Source organism: Vigna unguiculata, chromosome 9 (genome assembly GCF_004118075.2).
Source record: "Vigna unguiculata cultivar IT97K-499-35 chromosome 9, ASM411807v1, whole genome shotgun sequence".
Taxonomy (NCBI): domain Eukaryota; kingdom Viridiplantae; phylum Streptophyta; class Magnoliopsida; order Fabales; family Fabaceae; genus Vigna; species Vigna unguiculata.
The window spans coordinates 25,156,116-25,178,202 of record NC_040287.1 but is presented as its reverse complement, the minus strand read 5'-3'; the positions used below and the strand labels follow the sequence as shown (position 1 = coordinate 25,178,202).

The following is a 22,087-nucleotide window of genomic DNA, read 5'->3' as shown; positions in this document are numbered from 1 at the left end:
TACAAGAGAAAATTTAGGCCGAAAGGGTGGTGATTGGGAATACAATTTGCGCTTTCTACAATCAGTGAAGAAACACTTAGTCATTTGTTCTTTAGATGCAAGTTTTTAAGCAAAATGAGGAAGATGTGTTATATATGGATAGGTGTAAGCTCTCTACATCACCATGCACCACAACAACATTTTTTGCAATTTCGTTTATTACAATTGAATAGTAAAGGAAATAACATGTGGATGTGTACGTATGTGACAATTGTTTGGACGATATGAAACGAGAGAAATAAAGTTATTTTTATTAATGGGTACAAGATGTAGATGAAGTGTTTACTTTAGCATAATTGAATAGGATAACACAGAAAATTCCAAAGGCTAATTTCACATATTCTTATTGGTGTATAAACCTAGAAAAATGCTTGAGGGCTATACAACAAGGATCATTCCAAAAATTGCTTAGAGAACAAGTATGGGTAGGGTAGGGCTAAGTATAAAGATTACAAAATGTGGTAGGGATTATATTTATTACATTTGTGCTCAATGTATACAAGTGTTTTAGTGTGTGTGTGTGTGTGTGCAGAAGTTATATAGTGAAAGAGTACATGAAATGATATCATGATTACCTACGAAGGAAGAACAACTAAGGGAATAAAGGACGACTCTTCTTTTTTCATTACAAGGTATGCAGTCAAGGAGTGGATGCAAACACAAATTGTAGTGGTATTTTCATCCTGATACAATGTACATGAACATTTTTGCTTCTTGGATTGCAAACCTCAAATATGCTAGTGTGACATGCCTTGTCACCGGAAAGTTGTGTATTTATAACGAGAATGATATTTCGACATATATATTTGACACAATTTTGACACATCCTACGTGTCAATTTTTTTTAATTCAAAATTTGATTTTTTAAATTTGTGGATTGGTCTTGCATGTGTGAGTTTTAAGGGAAAATGACATTGTGACCAACAAAGAGAACAAAAAGTTAAGGAGAAAGAGAACAAAACAACGCGAAAAGTGAACGAGAGAGGAAACAGAGCAACACCACTCAATGAGCAAATGGAGAGAATCGTCATACAACCACCATATTTACCCACAGAGAAGCATTTTGTGGCACCACTACAACGATAAGATAAGCAACAATTATGTTTTAGGGTTTTCGAGAGCCATCGTTGGTTTATTACTATGCTTGTGAGTTTATTTTTCGATTGAACCATTTTTCAATTCATTTTTTGCGTTTATGTGTGTTGAGCAATTATTAGGGCATTCGTGTTTGGTAATTTTAATTGTTTCACAACGATATCAAGTTTGGAGTTTTTGGTAGAAACTTTGTCTACGATTGGGTTTTCATATTTGATGTCCTTACTGTCTAATTTTTTATGTTGATTTGTTTTTGCATTTCGTGCAGTGTAAACAAAAAATAAATTATGCAACCAGCATGGACAAACAAGTGGGGATTCATGTGGACATAAGTGGGGAGCAGTGTTAAGTTTTTCGAACAATAACGTGTCAGTTTTATGCAGATTTGTTTCCGCCATTCATCAAAATCCAAGTATCTTCGAGAATATGACTTATTAATTAGAACTTAGAAGTTACTCATGTACATTTATTGTATTGTGGACCATAGTAATGTACTTAAAATTTGAAATGAATTGTATTTGTTGGACTAATTGTAATGACATATGTATTGTAAATGGATTTGGTATTACATATGTGTTGAACAGTATGATTTGTAGATGATAGATATTCTTTATAAATTTTGGAACTCTAACATATTACATCACTGGTGATATCTAAGTTGTGAATAATGTGTACAAAAATCCTAACGCAGGTCCACACTTATTTCCACATGGTTCCCCACTCTTTATGCATATCTGTTTTTGCCATTCTCGCAAATCCAAGTATCTTGGAGCTGTCAATAAAAGACTAATTGTGGAACAACGATAATATATTGAAGGAACATTGTTTTGGTGGTTGGCGATGTTAAATGATTCGGTGAAGATTAGTAGGAACATCTTAGTGTTCTTATGGTCTTAAGCAAATCTCCACTTATTTGGACATGACGCCCCACATATATTTCACTTCAGCTGCATTTAATTATTTGCTTTAGACTCAATGCAATGGATTATTGTGTTATAACTAAGAACTTTAGTGTCATTTGTGAAGTCCATATTGGGTACGTACAACATGGTGTCTTATAATTCCACAACTATCTACAATTTATACAAAAACCATAAAGCAAATCCCCACTTATTTGAACATGACTCCCCACATGTATTTCACTTCAGCTGCATTTAATTATTTGCTTAAGACTCAATGTAATGGATTATTGTGTTATAACTAAGAACTATAGTGTCATTTGTGAAGTCCATATTGGGTACGTACAACATGGGGTCTTATAATTCCACAACTATCTACAATTTATACAAAAACCATAAAGCAAATCCCCACTTATTTGAATATGACTCCCCACATGTATTTCACTTCAGCTGCACTTAATTATTTGCTTAAGACTCACTGCAATGAATTATATTGTTATAACTAAGAACTTTAGTGTCATTTATGAAACCCATAGTGCGTACGTACAACATGATGTCTCATAATTCCATATATGTCTACAATTTGTACAAAAACCATAAAGTAAATCCCCACTTATTTGGACATGACTCCCCACATATATTTCACTTCAGCTGCATTTAATTATTTGCTTAAGACTCAATGCAATGGATTATTGTGTTATAACTAAGAACTTTAGTGTCATTTGTGAAGTCCATATGGGATACGTACACATGGTGTCTCATAATTCCACAACTATCTACAATTTATACAAAAACCATAAAGCAAATCCCCACTTATTTGAATATGACTCTCCACATGTATTTCACTTCTGCTGCATTTAATTATTTGCTTAAGACTCAATGTAATGGATTATTGTGTTATAACTAAGAACTTTAGTGTCATTTGTGAAGTCCATATTGGGTACGTACAACATGGTGTCTCATAATTCCACAACTATAATTTATACAAAAACCATAAAGCAAATCCCCACTTATTTGAACATGACTCTCCACATGTATTTCACTTCAGCTGCACTTAATTATTTGCTTAAGACTCACTGCAATGAATTATATTGTTATAACTAAGAACTTTAGTGTCATTTATGAAAGCCATAATGGGTACGTACAACATGATGTCTCATAATTCCATATATGTCTACAATTTGTACAAAAACTATAAATTAAATCCCCACTTATTTGGACATGACTCCCCACATATATTTCACTTCAGTTGCATTTAATTATTTGCTTAAGACTCAATGCAATGAATTATTGTGTTATAACTAAGAACTTTAGTGTCATTTCTGAATTCCATATGGGATACGTACAACATGGTGTCTCATAATTTTAAAACCATTGAGAATGGGTACAAAAATCTCAAATTAACTCCCCATTTATTTGCATGTGGCTCCCCACATGTATTTCACTGCAGCTTTCATTAATTATTTTGATTTTCAAGAAGTGCACAAAACATAGACTAGTATTATTTCACCTAACCATAAATGGTTATTCAATTCAGTCACCCATATTTTATTTTAAAAGTAAATATTATTGCACATTATAACGTCATATGGATAATAAATTGAAATTCATTCATTCATTAGATGTACATGAAGACATAAGAAGTCAATTTTGTGTATTGCACATTACAGACATTGTTTTTCAACACACAACACAATTAAAACTAACAAAATTCATCAATACAAAAGACATCATATTATTCTAAAGACATATATTATTTGTTCGGTTTCAACATTGTCAACTTCAAAAACCAAGATGTTTCCTTCCTTAAGGTCATTCAATGCACAATTGCTTCCAGTCCTTTCCAAATTTGGTTGAGTTCCTAGTCTTTGACAAAAGTAGTTTGCACTCCACTCCATTCTTATGATGTCGACAAAACCAATTTGTAAGCCCTGCACCAAATAAACAAACAATGTTGTCAACCATGGACATTTGTTTATAGTTGTGGTAGGATAATGTAATGGGATAATGTTAATCCCATTACTCTTAGCTATAATTCTAAAAACATCTAATAAATTAAAGGGTTAAATATGTTTTTGGTCCCTCAAGTTTGAGTGAAATTTGGGTTTAGTCCCTCATCAAAACTTTTGACCAATTTAGTCCTTCATCTTCCAAAATGCGTGAATTTAGTCCTTTTAACCAAATTTTGTTAAGTTTATCTGACATTTCAAGCGCATTTTATGATAGTATTTAAATTATTTATATTGTTTGACATATTTTTGCTTCAATGTTAACTTAAATACTATTATGAAATGCACTCGAAACGTCAGATAAACTTAACAAAATTTGGTTAAAATGACTAAATTCACGCATTTTGAAAGATGAAGGATTAAATTGGTCAAAAGTTTTGATGAGGGACTAATTCCAAATTTCGCTGAAACTTGAGGGACCAAAAACATATTTAACCCTAAATTAAATTTAACTTCCTCCCTACCAACATCAAATTCACCTCTTCTTTGAACCTATTTAGACCATAAGAACACTAAGATGTTCCTACTAATCTTCATCGAATCATTTAACATCGTCAACCACCAAAACAGTGTTCCTTCAATATATCATCGTTGTTCCACAATTGGTCTTTTATTGACAACTCCAATATACTTGGATTTGCACGAATGGCAGAAACAAATCTGCTTAAAGAGTAAGGAGCCATGTAGAAATAAGTGTGAACCTGCGTTGGGGTTTTTGTACACATTATTCACAACTTATGTATCACCAATGATGTAATCTGTTAGAGTTCCAAAATTTATACAGAATATCTATCATCTACAAACCATATTGTTCAGCACATATGTAATACCAAATCCATTTACAATACATATGTCATTTACAATTAGTCCAACAAATTCAATTCATTTCAAATTTCACGTACATTACTATGGTCCACAATACAATAAATGTACATGAGTAACTTCTAAGTCCTAATTAATAAGTCATATTCTCGAAGATACTTGGATTTGGATGAATGACGGAAATAAATCTGCATAAAACTAACACGTTATTGTTCGAAAAACCTAACGCAACTCCCCACTTATGTTCACATGAATCCCCACTTGTGTGTCCGTGCTGGTTGCATAATTTATTTTTTGTTTACACTACACGAAATGTAGAAACAAATCAACATAAAAAATTACACAATAAGAACATCAAATATAAAAACCCAATCGTAGACCAAGTTTGTACCAAAAATCCCAAACGTGATACCGTTGCGAAATAATTAAAATTCTCAAACACGAATTCCCTAACAATTGCTCAACACACACAAACGCAAAAAACTAATTGAAAAAAGGTTCAATCGAAAAATGAACTCACAAACACAGTGATAAGCCAATGATGACTCTCGAAAACCCTAAAACGCAATCGTTGTTTCTCTTATCGCTGCAGTGGCACCACAAAATGCTTCCCTGTGGGTAAATATGGTGGTTGTATGATGATTCTCTCTGTTTGCTCGTTGAATGGTGTTGCTTTGTTTCCTCTCTTATTCACTTTTCGCATTGCTTTGTTCTCTTGCTCCTTAATTTTTTCTTCTCTATGTGTTGGTCACAATGTCATTTTCTCTTAAAACCCACACGTGCAAGACCAACCCACAAACTTAAAAAAAATGAATTTTAAATTAAAAAATAATTGACACGTACGATATGTCAAAATTGTGTCAAATATATATGTCGAAATATTGTTTTCCTATTTATAAGGTGTAATATCCATGCTATACATACTACTCTTGTGTTTTGGTAGGAGAAAATCTAATATATGAGATTTAGCCATTTATACATACTTTGACTGAAATATTTTGGTAGGGGTATTATTTATATTTTTACTTTTGCTGATAAAAAAAAAAAAAAAAACTCCTCTTTTAACCTAACTTTCATAATAGTATATCACAAAGTCTTTTGTCAGATATAAATGTTTGAAGAAATATTTTGGTTTGCAAAAGTTTATTTTGCACGATGTATAGCACGCTACTGAACAAGAAATCAGGTGGATAGCATTTGTTTTTGCCCCCATTGTTAACTTGTTATTTGTTCTCACAGCACAAAGTACTGAAAATTCCATTTTTTTTTCTTTGACATGATCTGGTCTCAAGGATCACAGGCCCAGCGGCTTGATCTTTTGGCAGCTGCTATACATAAAAGATCACTGTTTCTCCCTTGTTTTTCTTAATAGTTTTCAACAAGAATTTTCACACAACTACCCCATCTTTCCGTCGAATAAAAACAATAAATAAATACAACATTCTAGTCAGTTGTGTTTTCTCATGCACGCGCAGCATTTTTCTGTTGTGCCTTGTTGTAGACTACTTACTGAATTTAAGTTGCACCAAATTGGAATGAACGTGTGTAAACAGTTAAACATGTTTGAATGGGTAATCAGAATAAGCATTAAAATAGGTGCATATTCATTTAATAATTCTATTCCACAGTGTGGAATGTCGTGACACTGAAATGATTAGGATACGAACTATGACTTTCATACAAAGCTCCAAATCATCCCTTCTAAGCCCAACTTTGAAACAAGCATCTGACAGCAAGAAAAGAAGTTGTTGTTGCCAATTGGAACAGGGAAATGGGAGGTTGCCTTGTTGAGAAGAAGTGAGAACCACTGTTTCTGTACGTATATATATATATATATATATACCTGTACACTAAGGCATTAATCAACCATATTTGTTGAATGCTAAAAGAAGTTGTGATCATAAATATGGTTAGGAATGTATATTTTTGATCAAAAGGGTGTGGTGTTAGGGGGAGTAGGTAGAAATATCAGGTATAAAAGGATGACAATTTATGGAGTTGGGGTAGCATCAGTATCGGTTGAGAATTGACCAAAAATGTCAGGACAGGATTCCCAGTTCCCCTTTTCCCTACTCTCCCAGTACCCTCCAATATAACGGTAAGAGATGCTGCCTTTTTCCTTAGCAAACCACCTTGGTTTCCAACCCTTTTCTTGCATCTTTCGTGCCTGCAATTATGGAGAGTCTCTCGTTTATTAATGAATGAGAGCATATTAGCCAGCATAACATCATGCAATTCATTACAGGACAGGGTCCAATAATGCAACATTTGTACCTGTCGCTGTCTTTGTTCCAGCCGCAACTTTTCAGAATTGGCCATTTCATACTGTCCATTCTCCAAACACCTTTGATCAGGTCTTAGCCTTGAATCTGTCGGTGGCAACTTCTCCTGTTTGTTAACACGAAATGTCAGAATCTAGTACAAACCAACAACATTATTTCAATGTGTTTGGTTGCTCGTTGTTGATGTGATTTTCCATTAAACTGCATGATTATTTACTATCTCATGAGTTTTTGACTGAACTGTAATGATTTTAGATCAAATTCATTTTATGCTTGAATGCTTTTATACAAGCAGTACAAATTATTATACCTTTCTTATGGAACGGAAAAGCTATTTAAAATCAATTTTCAGTGCATGATCAATTCTTTAAAATGAAACAAGAGATCTGAACATTTAGTATGAACAGCGTTACCCTGTTGTTATTGTGAGTTTGGATTTGTATTTGGATAAAAATTGGAAAATCAGTTTTGTAAATTTCAGTGTGCAATTGTGTGATTTCATACTCACCTTTAGTCCAGGTGTGATTTCATTGAGTGTAATAGCAAATTGTGTGAAGTTATATCTTGTCTGGTGCTCTGGTGGCGGGTTCTTCTTCCACAGAAAATGTGGTTTTGATGACTCATTGGACCCTTTTCCTTTCCCAAAACTCCCTCCAATTACGTAGTGCAAACTCTCATCCCACTTCCCAATTAGAGTTGCCACTGTTTTACCTTTCTTATCCTCCACTATGCCGTGAATCTGCAGCAGAACTTAAATTACAAAGCATAAGTTACATAATATGTCTGTGGACTATATATACTAAAGAAAATTATGTAATTCATAATGTAATCTTACATCTCTTTAGCCTATGAAAATGGTAAAGTGGGAATCCACTGTCAAGCTAAAACTGACATGAATTCATTTGATTCAACAACATAGAACTGTAACATTAGGTTAATAGTAATTTAAATCGAACAGTGATATTGATAGGAGTCGATTGAAATTAAAATTACTACGCGAGTTTAACTTCCTAGTGCAATTATCATTTATAACAAACAACGAATGGAGTCAAAAACCATGTACAATTTTTATCTTTTGTACTTTAGGGGGGTCGCAATCCCAATAAATATTTTACTTTTCACTTGTTCCCTTTTCTTCTGTACTTCTATTTCTAGAGAAAACTTCTTCAGAGGCAAGTGTGTAATGTTTCCTGAAAAATCCTCCGAGTATTAAACTTTGTTCGTCAATCTCTAATAAAGATTTCTGATACTAAAAACACGTAGGAAAATTTCGGAACCAGAACATGCAACAAGTTGAAGAGGGGAAGGAGAACAAGGAATCATATGTTGGCAAATTACTAAACAAGTAAGTAGCCACAGGTGTGAACAAAATAACATACTACCAACATAATTCTCCGACTTAAAATGCAACTTTTGTCCAAAAGCCACAGGTGTGGCACACGTCATAGTACAAAAAAATCTAACACATTTTAATTTTGACCAATACATCAGCTGAAAGGAACCAAATAAGAACATAAAAAATAAGATATGAGAAAGGGCACCTGGTGAGGGTTCCTATCAATGATTGACTGCTCCTTGAATTTGATCTTACATACATAGTTACTGTTCCCCTCTAGGCGCATTGTACCATAATGGTCGCAGTAGAGTTTTCCTAAAATGAGGTTGTAAATAGATGTTGTTACCTGGTGATAGAACACGAATTAGCTAATATTCAGAGTGTATTTTGGAAGGTACAAGTATTACTAATTAACTTCGTGCAAAAAACTATATATACCTTGCTCCAATGAATGGTTTCTCCATCATCAAACTCCACTGTCAATACACCAATAGGATCAAGCTGGATTGAACGACCCCAAAATTTACTTTTTAAATTGACGTCACCCCAAAATTTCCAGCCCCTGCCCTCACAATGGCATGCTACAATCATGGGGTGATGACTGACCTATCTCAAGATGAATAGCGTAAGTATTTTTCTTTAAACCACTTTACACAAGAAAAAATAACACGCCAAGCTATTGATAAGTAAGTCTATGGCTTATTATCATGAAGGATTCAATATAAATGGTTTGGAATTATATGAATGAAAATATCTTTGTACCTTCTCAGAGATAAAGTGAATGCCTTTGTCTGGGTAATCTGCTTCATATGTCTCTCCCAACAGTGGATTAAATGGTTTGCAACTTCTACCTTTGGTGCTAGCATATGCCGAAGCTGCAAATCCAGCTACATGTATCATCCTCTTCAAACCATCACCCTGTGCACAAATAAGTATGTACGTGACAATCTCACACATAACAACTCCTAGTGAATTATGACACTGACTATAAATGATCTATACTAAATAACAAGATTTAGCAAACTAACCATTTTACCCCATTCATATGCTTGGTCTAGAAGGTAAGAGTACTCAACATCTTCAAAACATTTCTGTAGTGAGGAGAGAGGCTCGTTAAAGTAAACTGGAAGACAAACTTTTGTAAGATCCTTCCCGATATTATCTTTTATGATTGACCATAGACTGACGCTACTTTCTTTCTCAACAGGATCGGGCAACTTCTTTCGTCGCTTGATATGAGGATAGTTAAATCCAACAGATCCAATGGGTGACTTTTCATCACATATCTCATTTGGACCAGTCTCATCCTGCTCAGAATCATGGCACGATCTCAGGTGATCAGAGCCTGTTGATAGAATTTCACATGTATCAAAGAATGCATCGTCGTCATCGTCTGAAGGATCCATCCTATCGTGCTCATCAGAAGAATCTTCCCCACTTCCCTCTGTCACAATCATAATAGTTCATGTTTAAAATTGATGACTATCAGTAACTGCATACACCTAAGAGATACCAAGAGAAGAAAAAAAATGGTACACCTAATGTTACAAAAGTAATCAGAAGAAATTAGAGAAATGAGGTCGAAGAGACATATACAAGTAGTGGTATAAAAATATCATTGCTAAAATTTGCTTTGCAAAAGAAGTAAAAGTAAGTCGCTGAGGAGAAAACAAAATACGTGAAACATGAAGTTTCTGAATAATTTGGTTTACCAATGCAAAACTATATAACGAAGAGAAGTCAAAGCATAACATGAGATATACTACTGCAGAAAAATGTGCATTATAAATTGAAAAGGAAGGAGGAACCAGTGTGCTAATTAATGAGTTGAAGATGGCAAAAGGTGTGCTTACTGAAAAGCTAGCTACATTCAGATTCATTCTAATAATTTTGATTATATGTTCGATTAAAGACGAAGAGAAAGCAAGAGAAAGAAAAGATTATATGAATAAGGATGAAGTTCAACATTCACTAGCCTTATATTTCCGTATTACTTCAATGAACAAGTGCTCTATGACATAAACTGAGTGCATTAATTTCAATGCACGTACCGCTATATTTTTCTAGCATTAATGGATGAGTATCTGCTCCATCCTTTGATTGCCTTTGGTCTTCGATAAGTGTGTTCTCCAAATCAACTTTCTCTGACTATATGTATGAAGGAATGAATATCATATTACAATACGGTTTGGTTAATTCACACAAACACAATGAAGCGAGTACCTCTAACTGGCGTAACGTGTCCACTAGTAGCAAATGCTTGTGCTTGAGAGCCACCATTTGCTTCTTCAACTGAGAGAACTCGAATTTCATGATTTCCTCACATTCCCCGATTGTAGCATCACTCAAACCCTCTTCTAAAAGCCTCTCTCTCAATTTTTCAGTGGAAATAGCCACTGATGCCACGGGAGACAAAACCTCTGCATTGGGCAACCGAGGATACATGTCCTTCACTGCCATCATTGCCTCCACCCACATTGTTCTATCTTCCTTACTCTCCGCCCTCAAATGCAGTCTCTTCTTCGTCCCCGTACACACAGAAAACCTCCTCTTATCTGAACTGTTCTCTTGCACCGAACACACCTACAAATGTATACAATGAACATGAAAAATAAATGGACAACACTATTGAACCACTGAACAATTAATTCACTTCTGTTAGAAGAACACTGACAACACACGGTCTCGAAAGCTTAAGTATTTAAACAAATCCATTCAAAGTATGTGATGTAGCAAGCTAAACTCACCATGATTTTGGTTTGGAAGAAACTAATAGATAGGTTATGGGTGAGTTAACCACAAAACTATAATTAACTATTTAATCCCCATAAAGGTCATGGTAAACTAATAGTATCAAAAAAGTCTTTTCCCCAAAACTATTTGTGGTTAGTTCTATTGACTATTAATTCAAACACAATTAACTCATTGTTTCTTTTTTCTCTCTCTTTTTTTTTATTACATTATATCATCAATCTATTGTTATATTTCTCTTATTTATATCTGCTTCAACACAACCTATAGATATCTTAAATATTTTTTAGTTTCTCTTACTTTGTTGCGAGTAAAAATAATGTTAAATAATTTCGTCCAAAATTATTGAAGAAATTAATATATAAAATCAATTATTTGATTGGGACTAAGGATAGCAAAATATCCTTGAAGGGGATTTAGCGGATAAAAATTGACAATGGACACAGATATGTATTTTTAATAGATATATGTATGAAAATAATAATAAATATTTTAATTATATGTTTATTAATTATACGAGTATGTAAATATAAATATTTCTTATTCGTTAATATTTTTGTATACGAATAATTTTCTAGAATTAAGTGATTAAAATAAGGTTAATGATGACAAAATTATTAATAATTAAAGAATTGAATTTTACAAATTTATATGTTTATTTAAACTTATAAATTAAAGTTTTTTAAATGTATATAATGATATTAAACATATTTTGTTGAGCAATTATTTAATTTGTCTTTTTGAAAACAATAATTTTATTGATACGAATATTTTATATATTATTTTATTTAGATTATATTTTTAAAATACATTTTTAATTTAAGTTTGCATTTTAAAGAATACGTTTTAAAATAGTTTTATTTAAAACTTAAAAAAAGAATAAAAAAATATTCACGTCATCCATCTATGTGAGTATAAAATTACTCGCATAACAAGACGATTTTCTTTAATGGAGCTGAAAGTTACTATCCATTGATTAACCTATTATCATCCCTAAACTCAAATTTACTGAGAATAACTAGGCAGGTTCTTATTATATAATTTTGTTAATCCAAACTGAGTAATAGAGATTTATTTATATTAAAAATCAACATAAACCTCAACCAAAAAACAAAATATAGAGACATTAATCAATTGATAAAATAGGTCTTTAAGTTTTTCAATTTAATGAATACTGTTATATATCAAATTAATATTTCATTAATGAGAAATTAATGTGTCTAAACCGTCTATGCATATTTTATAATAACTTACTTTTTAAACTGTTGATCACGTGTTTCAGATTATTAAACTTGATTATTATGATGTTTGTGTTAAAATAACGTAACATGAATGAACGAATAGTTTACGAGTGATCTTATACCTAATCAAAACGTAACTTGATAATTAGGGTTAAAATTCCGATAGCTTTGATTTTAGAGAGAGAGAGTGAGAGAGAGAACTAACCATGAGATGGATTTCGCTGACGGGTTTGCGGTGGCGGGAGGGGCAGTGACGGTGGCTGTTGATGCGGCGGAGGGATTCCTCGCCGATGACCATGGAGCCGTCCTCGACGTCGTGGTTGAGGACTAGCTTGTCGGGGCCGTGGATCTTGTAGTAGGAGAGCACGCCGTCGTGGAGGACGAACCAGCGGGGGCGCCACCCGCGCCCGTAGTTCACCCACTTGTGAAGGATGCCGGAGATGCCGTTCCCGACGACGTCGCTGAGCATTACCTCGCCGCGTGTGGTGGTGTGCTGGCGGGTCATGCGCGCGGAGGCGGAGCGCTGCACTACGCGGGAGGCGGAGGGGCGGCTGTGGCCGCAGTTTGAGAGGGAGCGGAAGCGCAATGCGGGCGGCCCTGCCGGCGGATCCATGGGTTTGTCATCGGTGGTGGATCCGGGTTGACGCGGGATTGGTGCGTGTTTGTTTCGGTTTTGTGATCCGCGGAAGGAATTCATTGGAGAATTGAATTGGATAGGGTTGGGATGAAGATGATGAAATTGAATATGAAGATGATGATGCGAATGAATGCATAAACGAAGAGTTGTGATGTGAACGAAGAGTTTCTCTATCTCTCTCTCTCTCTTTCTCTTTCTCTTTCTGTTGTGTTTTGGTTACCGGGGCAGCGTTCTTAGCGGCCACAGCACCATGCAGGGGTGGCTCGTAGTAAAAATCGCCATTTTAAAAAATAAAAAATAAAATTAAAATCGTCATTCGACAAGTGAGACAAAGAAAGTAGTGATGGAATTAAATAGTTGAACTCATTTAAACTGTAATATAAATAAGTTTATTTATTTGTAATTATTTTCTAGTGGTTGACGTAATGATTTCAATTTTTGAACTTTCCTTTTAATCATTTTCATTACAACAATATTCAATTTTAGCGGATTTTGTGAAAATTTCTTTCTCCAGTGTGTCGTGTCTTTTAGTCTTAATTGCAGACACTTAAATTCAAAATGATTTAAAGAGTTAATTATGAATCTTCGTACTTATTATATATCATTATTTTAACTTGGGGAGTAAATAATGTGCATCTTGTAAGATTTTTTTTTTCTTAGTTCAAATGGTTGGAAATTAGGATCCTAATAAGGTAATTTTTTCAATATTGCAGAAAATTTAGGAATTAAAGAAGGTTTATTTTCTATAAAATACTTAAAATTAAGATAAATATGAGTTTGGTTTTTGTTTAGGATTTTGATGGTAGTGTTGGTTCATCTTTTCAAAATTGAATTTTTAGAAAAATAAATAGATTAAAGGAAGTAATAGTGTACGATAAATGCCACTTCAATAGTGGAAGATAAAAACTAGAATGATATAAGAGTGGCTATTTTTCTTAATAAATCTTCAGTAGGTTAAGGTGGAAAATAATTTTCACAAAATACAAAAATGTCAACATATGCCATCTTCCTTCTTTCTTATTTCTAAAAGTGCAAAATAACATAGGGCATGTTTCATTTTCCTTGGTTAAAAGGCTTCATAATTCCACTAAAAGCCTCCTAAACCCTAAAGAGTTTTAAATTCCATCACTCATTTCCTTAAATTTCCATTTTAGAGGGCATGAACATTTTCACAATTTCTTACTCATGCAAATGTATCTAATTCATCTGATGTTACTTTAAACTGTTTTATTTTTAAACGTTTATTTGGATAAAATAATTGAATTTAATGGATTTAACGGTAAAGTATTTTAATTACCATCAAATTTAAAAGGTTGTTAAAATAATAAGTAGTTATTAAAAAATTAAAAGTGTCAATATTAATAATTTGTTGTAGTTGATCGTGATTTAGTTCGTCTAAATTTTTTCATATGATATTTTTAAAAAGCTTTCAAATTATGTAAATTGAAGTGGTTTTTAGTTCGACTAACAAGTTTGTTTTTCACCAACTTTGTTTTATCAAAATCAACTAACAAGTTCTCCCAATTAATAATATTGGTAAAAAAGTATTAATTAATATTGGTTGAATTTTTTTAATTAATATTAGAAAATAAATCCTAACAAACCATTGACAAAATATAATATCTCTATTGATAATGAAATCACTGTACATATCGACAAATAAATAATCACGATATGATGCACATGTACGATACGTGTATCGGATACGATATGTATCCGATACGTCGATATGTTTATTTTCAAAATAATAGGATACAATACGTGATATATACGATATATATGAATATTGAAAAATGTATAACAATTCTTACAAATATAATAAATATATGATTGTTAATGTGTGAGTCCAAAATTCCTAATTAGAGACCAATTATTTTGGTAGCCAAAACCTGGTAGTCATTGTTACTGACCAATTTAAAAACCAATTCATAATTGAAATTATTTTAATTATCAATTTAGAAACTAATTATAATTTTTTGGAACTATTTTAGTTATCAATTTGGTTAATATATAGTGACTAATTATTTTTTGTCACTAAAATTGTTCACTATTCAAAGATTTTATTGTAATGTAGTACGATTTTATAAAGTAGATACTTCATTGATAAGTATTGTTAAAGTATCTTAAAGTATCGGACACGATATGTGTCAGACACGGATACGTGACCCAAATTGAAGTATCAGTGCATCATAGATGTTTATTAAAAAATAATATTTCACATCTCAAAAGAGATAGTCTCCTCAACATTAATCAATAAAATTCTAACTAATATCAAATAAGAAATAATAGTGGTATAAAAAAAAATTGTTAACAACTTATACATCATATGCAATTCACTTTTCTTTAAAAAAAAAGCTCAAGAAGTCCCAAGGAAAAAATGACAACTTTGTGACTTATCATAAATTTTTAAATTAAAATAAAGTATAAACTTAATAGAGATTCACTACAAGAAAATGTCTCATTAGTAACAAATTTTACTGACTAAAAATTGTTAGTCACTATAGTGACCAATTTAGATACCAATTTACAAAATTAAAATTTATTGGTTATTAAAATAGTCACTAATATAAATAAAAAATTATAATTGGTCATTAAATTTGTCACTAATTAATTAAAGACCAATTTTTTAATGACTAGTTTCCTTTGGTAACCAAAACTATGGTAGCTAATTTTAAAAACCAATTTAGTGACAAATTATAATTTTTTATTCATAATAGTAACTATTTTAGTAACCAATAATTTTTTTTACTTTGTAAACTTGTATCTAATTAGTCATTATAGTAACTAACAATTTTTTGTCAGTAAAATTTGGATACTAATGAAGCATTTTCTTGTAGTGATTTCTTTCTCAATTTAGTGTTGATGTTTCTCCTGTTTGGAGACAATTTCTTAATGTTTATTCGAAGACCTTCAAGTCATAAGCATTTCTTTTCAAATAAGATTGTTAGCTTTTGATGGAGGATTTCTTTAATTTTCCCATGAATCTTGAAATTATTTATAATGCTTTGTCCTTAATCGTGCACTCATCAATAAAAAATAGTAAATAATTTTTATTTAAAATAAATACATATTGATTTATTTTTGAAAGAAAAAAATTACTATCAAATTGTAATTCTTATAATAAATCAATTAAAAATATAATTAAAACCCAATAAATAGTAACAATGTCAAAAAATATATAATTTTAATTCATTTAAACAATAAACTATAATATTAAATGATAACTAATTCCATTTTAATGTAAAATTGTATACTGTATTATATATATATATATATATATATATATATATATATATATATATATATATATATATATAAAATATTTTCTAACATTTTTATCATTTGTGATAACAGTCTCCAATTTGCTTAAATTTAAGTGCTTTTATCGTTATTGTCCTGTATGATTCATGACAACTATATTCATACAATTTTTTTAACGTGATTATAACTTTAATTAACTTAAATCTAACTTTAAAAAAATCAATATAAATACATCAATTATATAAACAATTAAACAATGTTTTGACTTAAATCAGATTAAAAAATAGTTAATAAAATATTTCATATATAAAAGCATAATTAGATGATAAAGTTTATACAAATAAGAAATTAAGCTAATATTGATTCAACTATAATGTACACCTAATTTAAAAAAACGGGATAATATCCAATAGTTAACGTTAATATTAACTGGTTCGTGGCGGTGGTTGGCGATGGTTGTTGCCGCCAATGGTGGCACTTCGCAAGTTTGCACAGGGGCCGCCACGGTGGGTCGTAGCTGCGATGTGCGATATCTGTCTAGTCGCGTATAGAGTTGTTTGTGAGAGAGGAAAGGGATTGTTGGGGGTTGTTTGTTTGTAAGCAACAACGTTTCTTCTTTTAGAAATCTCTGGATGTTGATTTTTGTTTCCTATGGGTTCTTTCAGGATGTCATCCTGAAAAGTAAGAATGATACTATTTCAGTTTGAGAAAACTTGATGCCTTAGTTTTGTATTAATTGAATTGGATTCTGGATTTTATTTCCTAGTGTATCTTGAATGACGTGTCACTCAAATTTAATTGAAATTTTCATTTTACGTGTATAAATGCTGAAAATACAAGCCATTTGGATTAAATACCATTGGAAAAACAATTCCATTTTTTTTCATGATTTGATATTATGCGTGTAACAGTATTACAGTAAATTAGTGTGATGAATCATGTTTATGTTCCGAGGCCTCCAACTGTATCAGACAAACAATTCCATAAAGAAACTAGAACTAGAATCTGATGTAAGAATCTCTCGTATTATTCCCCAAAACGGAAAAGGAAATAACAGTAGAGAAAAAAAAACGGAAAAGACAAACAGAGATAAAGGAGAGGTAAAGGTTCACAACCCCAGAGAAGAAAAAATAACCACCCTTATACAATTCCTCATTCCCATATAAATATCCCTTCACTTCCTCAATCGTGCAGGTATTTTCACGAATTACTTACTGCGCTTAACAAATTTTGATGTCACCTGACTCTCTTTGTCATGGACTGCAAGTTGTCCCTTGGTTCCACTACTAGCCTCTCTTATAGATATTATATTACCTTCCCCATCAAGAGAGACCTTGTCCGCAAGGTCATCAAAGTGCTGCAAGGGCAAAAGAATGATTGAATCTGATGGGTCACCATGACATGGTTTGAGAACTGAAACATGAAAGACCAGATGAATTTTGGCCTCGGGTGGTAGTTCTAACATATAAGCCACATAACCCATCTTGGATAGAACCTTGAAAGTCCTAAAATAACGCATGCCCAACTTATGATTGCACTGTAAACGAATTGAATGTTTGCAATAAGGTTGAAGTTTCACAAAAACATAATCACCCACGAAAAATTGTAAATCAGTACGGTGTTTATCGGCATATAGTTTCATGCGAGTTTGTGCCTTGTGGAGGTTTGCTTTGAGAGTGGTGAGAAGTGGTGAGAAGTTGATCACGTTGCTGCAATTGTTGTTGAAGGTCCCAAGATGTGTTGTCATTGATAAATGTTGGGATAATGGAAGGAGGATCCCTACCATACAACACCTTAAAAGGGGTCATGCCCATGGAAGTATGAAAAGAAGAATTATACCAAAATTTTGCCCAAGGCAAAAATTGAACCCACTAATGAGGTTGATCAGAGCTGAAACAACACAAATACATCTCAAGGCATTTGTTAACTGCCTTCGATTGGCCATCCGTTTGAAAATGGTATGCCGAACTCATTTTCAATGAAGTTCCATGAAGCTTAAAGAGATACTACCAAAAGGAACTAATGAAAACCTTGTCCCGATCAAAAACGATGGAACGGGGAAATTCATGCAACTTAACCACATTAGCCACAAATACTTCAACAACTTTTATCGCAGTAAAAGAAGATTGCAAAGGAGCAAAATGAGTATACTTAGACAGACAGTCAACAACCACAAAGATCATAGAATATCCGTGAAATGCGGGTAACCCAGTTATAAAATCCATAGCAATGTCTTCCCACACCTTGTTTGGAACTAGCAAAGGACTTAACAACCCAACTGGCGAAGTTTGGACATTTTTGGCACGTTGACACACCTGATAAGCACGAACCCATGCTCGAACATCATGGTGCATTCCTTGCCAAGCAAAAGAAGATGCAATGCGAGTATATGTCCATAGAAACCCCGCTCGACCCCCAATTCTAGAGGAGTGAAACTCTTGGAGGATCAATGATATAACATAGGGGTATCATTGGGTATCCACACCCTATGATGTATAAATATTAAGCCATCACGAAAAGAATGATGAGGGTAATCTTGTGGATCTGCCTTGAACAGAGCGACTCGTTGTTGGAATGTTGGGGAGGTCAATAAAGCCGCACGAATATCATCCATTAAAGAGACTGGGCAGTAGAGATAACCATGTGAAAAGAAGGAGATAAGGCGTTAGCTGCTGCATTTGTTGGGCTTGGTTTGTACTCAATGGCATAAGAGAAACTAAGAGTTTTTTGGAAGCAAAGCTTCTTGTTCTGGAGTTTGAATAGTTTGATATTATAAATGCTTCAAGCTACGTTGATCTATGTGAATCACAAAGTGATGGCCAATTAAATAATGGCGGAATTTTGCCACCGCCTTAGTGATGTCATAAAGCTTTTGAACATAAGTAGATTGTTGTTGGAGATGACTTGATAATTTCTTGGAGAAATATGCAATGGAATGACCATCTTGAGCTAAAACAACATCAATCCCACTGGTAGAGGCATTTGTTTCCAGAATAAAAGGTGTAGAAAAATATGGCAGAGCTAACATCGACGCTGACACTAAGGCTGTTTTCAGATGCTCAAAAGCAGCTTGCGCGGTGGGGGACAATTGGAACCCATTCTTCTGAAGAAGATCAGCTAACGGCCCAACAATCGCACCATAGTGTCTAATAAAAAGACAGTAGTATCCAGTGAATTTGAGGAAAGCACGTAGTTGCGTAACTGAAGAGGGAATGGGCCAGTACACACCGCTTGAAGCTCTGTGGGTTCCATTTTTACTCCTCGCCCAAAAAGAACATGTCCTAAATAATCCACTTGCAATTGAGCAAAAGAGCATTTTGATAAATTCACATAAAATTTATCATTATGTAAGATACAATCTGGGCTATACACCAGAATATCGTCAAAAAATACCAAGACAAACTTGCGAAGAAAAGGCCGAAATAGATCATTCATGACTGCTTGGAAAGTAGCGGGAGCATTCGAGAGACCAAACAGCATAACGACCCACTCATAATGGCCATTATGAGTACGAAAGGCAGTTTTAATGCGATCCTCTAGACGAACAAGGATCTGATGATAGCCTGCTCGAAGATCAAATTTGGAGAAGTAAAGAGAACCTCGCAACTCATCTAATAGCTCATCCACAGTGGGTATCGAGAATGAATCTTTGATATTAACGACATTTAAGGCACGATAATTAGTACAGAACTGCCAAGATCCATCATGTTTTTTGACCAATAGGACTGGAGCCGAGAAACGAGAGTTGTTGGGCTGAATAAGGCCCTGTTGTAACATTTCGGCAACCATACGTTCAATTTCATATTTCTGAACAAACGAATAGCGATAGGGTTTAACTGAAACTGTTGAAACACTCGCGCGTAGCGGAATAGCATGATCGTGGCATCGAGACAACGGAAGACCTGTGCGAACCTGAAATACTAAGATGTACTGATAAAGGACTTCTAGTAGATTCGAGCGAATGTCAGAAGGAAAACATGGCATTATATTATTTTCCAGCTTAAGGGAAGAACATGAGAGCATGTAGGCTTCAAATATCTTATCAATTGAGCAAAGCTGCCGAAATTGATTGTATTGAGCAACTTGAGGGACAAATGAATTTTCCCCTTGTAAGGTAACAAAATCAGAACCCATGGTAAATTCAATTTGTGTTGCGGTATAATCGACAATATGCAGACATAACGTTGCCAACCATGATGCACCCATCACGACCTCAGTGCCACTCACCTCTAAAACATAAGCCGAAAACGTAATAGCATGACCAGTAATAGAAACAAAGAGACGAAGGATGTAGCCTTCGGTTTGTAGATAGTACCCATCTCCTAGCATTACCCTAAGACGAGCGAAAAGTTGAACGGGAAGACGGAGAAGGTGAGCGAGCCGAGATTGGATGAAGTTGCCTGAACTTCCCCCATCTAAGAGAACGCGAATCAGTTTTCCTTCGATAAACCCATGAAAATAGATAGTAGCACAATTGGAGGACCCACGAAAAGCATGGAGGGATAGATGAGGGAGTGCTAATTGAGAGGGATCATCCTAAATGGGAACCTCCGCAAGGGGTGATTCTACCAAGGGCGGTAGAGATGGATCTTCTTCCAATTCAAATAACATCAAATGTTTGTTCGGGCATTTGTGATTCCAAGTATATTTTGCATCACATGTAAAGCAAAGACCCTTCTCATGCCGCAATTGTTGCTCAGCGAGAGAAATGCGACGAACGGGGGGGGGGGGGGGGGGATAATGCTTTAGTCAACGGCATGGGAAGAAGTGGTGGTAAAGAATTGGACATTGAAGAATTGATTTTCTGAGAAGTAGTAGTGCCAGAAGTAGGGTTTGCCTTGAAAGTGGAATAAGAATTGGGCCGATTGTGTGGAACCGAGAGGCCCAAAGTCGTCTTTTCATCAAATAATTGTGCCAATGATACTGCCTTCAACATAGTACATGGAGATTGGGCCAGAACATCTCGACTAATAGGATCCTAGAGCCCACTAATAAAACAATCTAATAATGCAAGCTCCGTTAAACCCTGACTACGATTAGCTAAGAGTAGGAACTCATTGTAATATTCCACAACAGAAGATGTCTATGACAACTTAAATAGTCGTGCACGAGGGCTATCAAAAGGTGATGGCCCAAATTGTAATTCAATCGTAGTGACTAAAGCAGACCAAGAAGGAAGTTGATTAGCATGTTGTAGATGTTGAAACCATGGAATAACGACACCTTCAAAGTTTACGGAGGCAATTGTGAGACGATCAACATCGGAGTATAGTAATAGGAAAAATATTGTTCTTCCCTAAATATCCAATCTAACGAATTGGAGTCGTCAAATCGGGGAAAATCTAATTTCACGTGACGCATATGTAAAGGGGGAACGACACCAGAGGGAGAGGCAACCTGGGATGATGAGTCCAATGCTCCAACTAGTGCCCAGACGTTAATGAATGAGCCATGGAATCTAAGGAAAGTTGCAAGGCAAATAAGTGGGATTCAACCTTGGTCAAGCGAGAGCCCATGGCAACATTGCTCTGGTTATGCGCTTCAATAGCATTGAAGGCCTTCCACATCTCTACTTGCAAGTCCTTGAGACAAGTGTTCTCCACCATTGGAGCTTAATGAAAGAACCAATTGTTATGACTGCCTCCAACTGTATCAACACAGACAAACAATTCAACAAGAAAACTAGAATCTGTTGTTAGAATATGTTGTGAAGCA

General features: G+C 34.0%; 1 protein-coding gene across 2 annotated transcripts; it reads right to left on the bottom strand.

The window, feature by feature from the left end:
* Positions 1-6,466: 6,466 nt before the first annotated feature.
* LOC114164660 (oxysterol-binding protein-related protein 1B-like) lies at positions 6,467-13,276 on the bottom strand. 2 transcript variants are annotated; one of them, XM_028049398.1, is made up of 10 exons: positions 12,680-13,276; positions 10,706-11,065; positions 10,530-10,630; positions 9,511-9,919; positions 9,245-9,400; positions 8,921-9,088; positions 8,688-8,828; positions 7,655-7,885; positions 7,139-7,252; positions 6,467-7,031 (listed from the first exon to the last, which is right to left on the bottom strand). In XM_028049398.1, exons 1-10 carry the CDS (start codon positions 13,169-13,171, stop codon positions 6,855-6,857), a joined length of 2,349 nt encoding a protein of 782 aa, XP_027905199.1. In that variant the 5' UTR covers positions 13,172-13,276; the 3' UTR covers positions 6,467-6,854. The 2 variants fall into 2 exon arrangements, with proteins under 2 accessions (XP_027905199.1, XP_027905198.1); XM_028049397.1 differs by having other exon boundaries at positions 9,511-9,926; positions 10,534-10,630.
* Positions 13,277-22,087: the final 8,811 nt, after the last annotated feature.

Coding starts and splice junctions, on each gene's coding strand:
- LOC114164660 (XM_028049397.1), bottom strand. CDS start 13,171: ATGAATTCCTTCCGCGGATCACAAAACCGAAACAAACACGCACCAATC. Junction 7,253..7,654: donor AAATCACACCTGGACTAAAG/GTGAGTATGAAA, acceptor GTTAACAAACAG/GAGAAGTTGCCACCGACAGA. Junction 7,032..7,138: donor TGGAACAAAGACAGCGACAG/GTACAAATGTTG, acceptor CCATAATTGCAG/GCACGAAAGATGCAAGAAAA.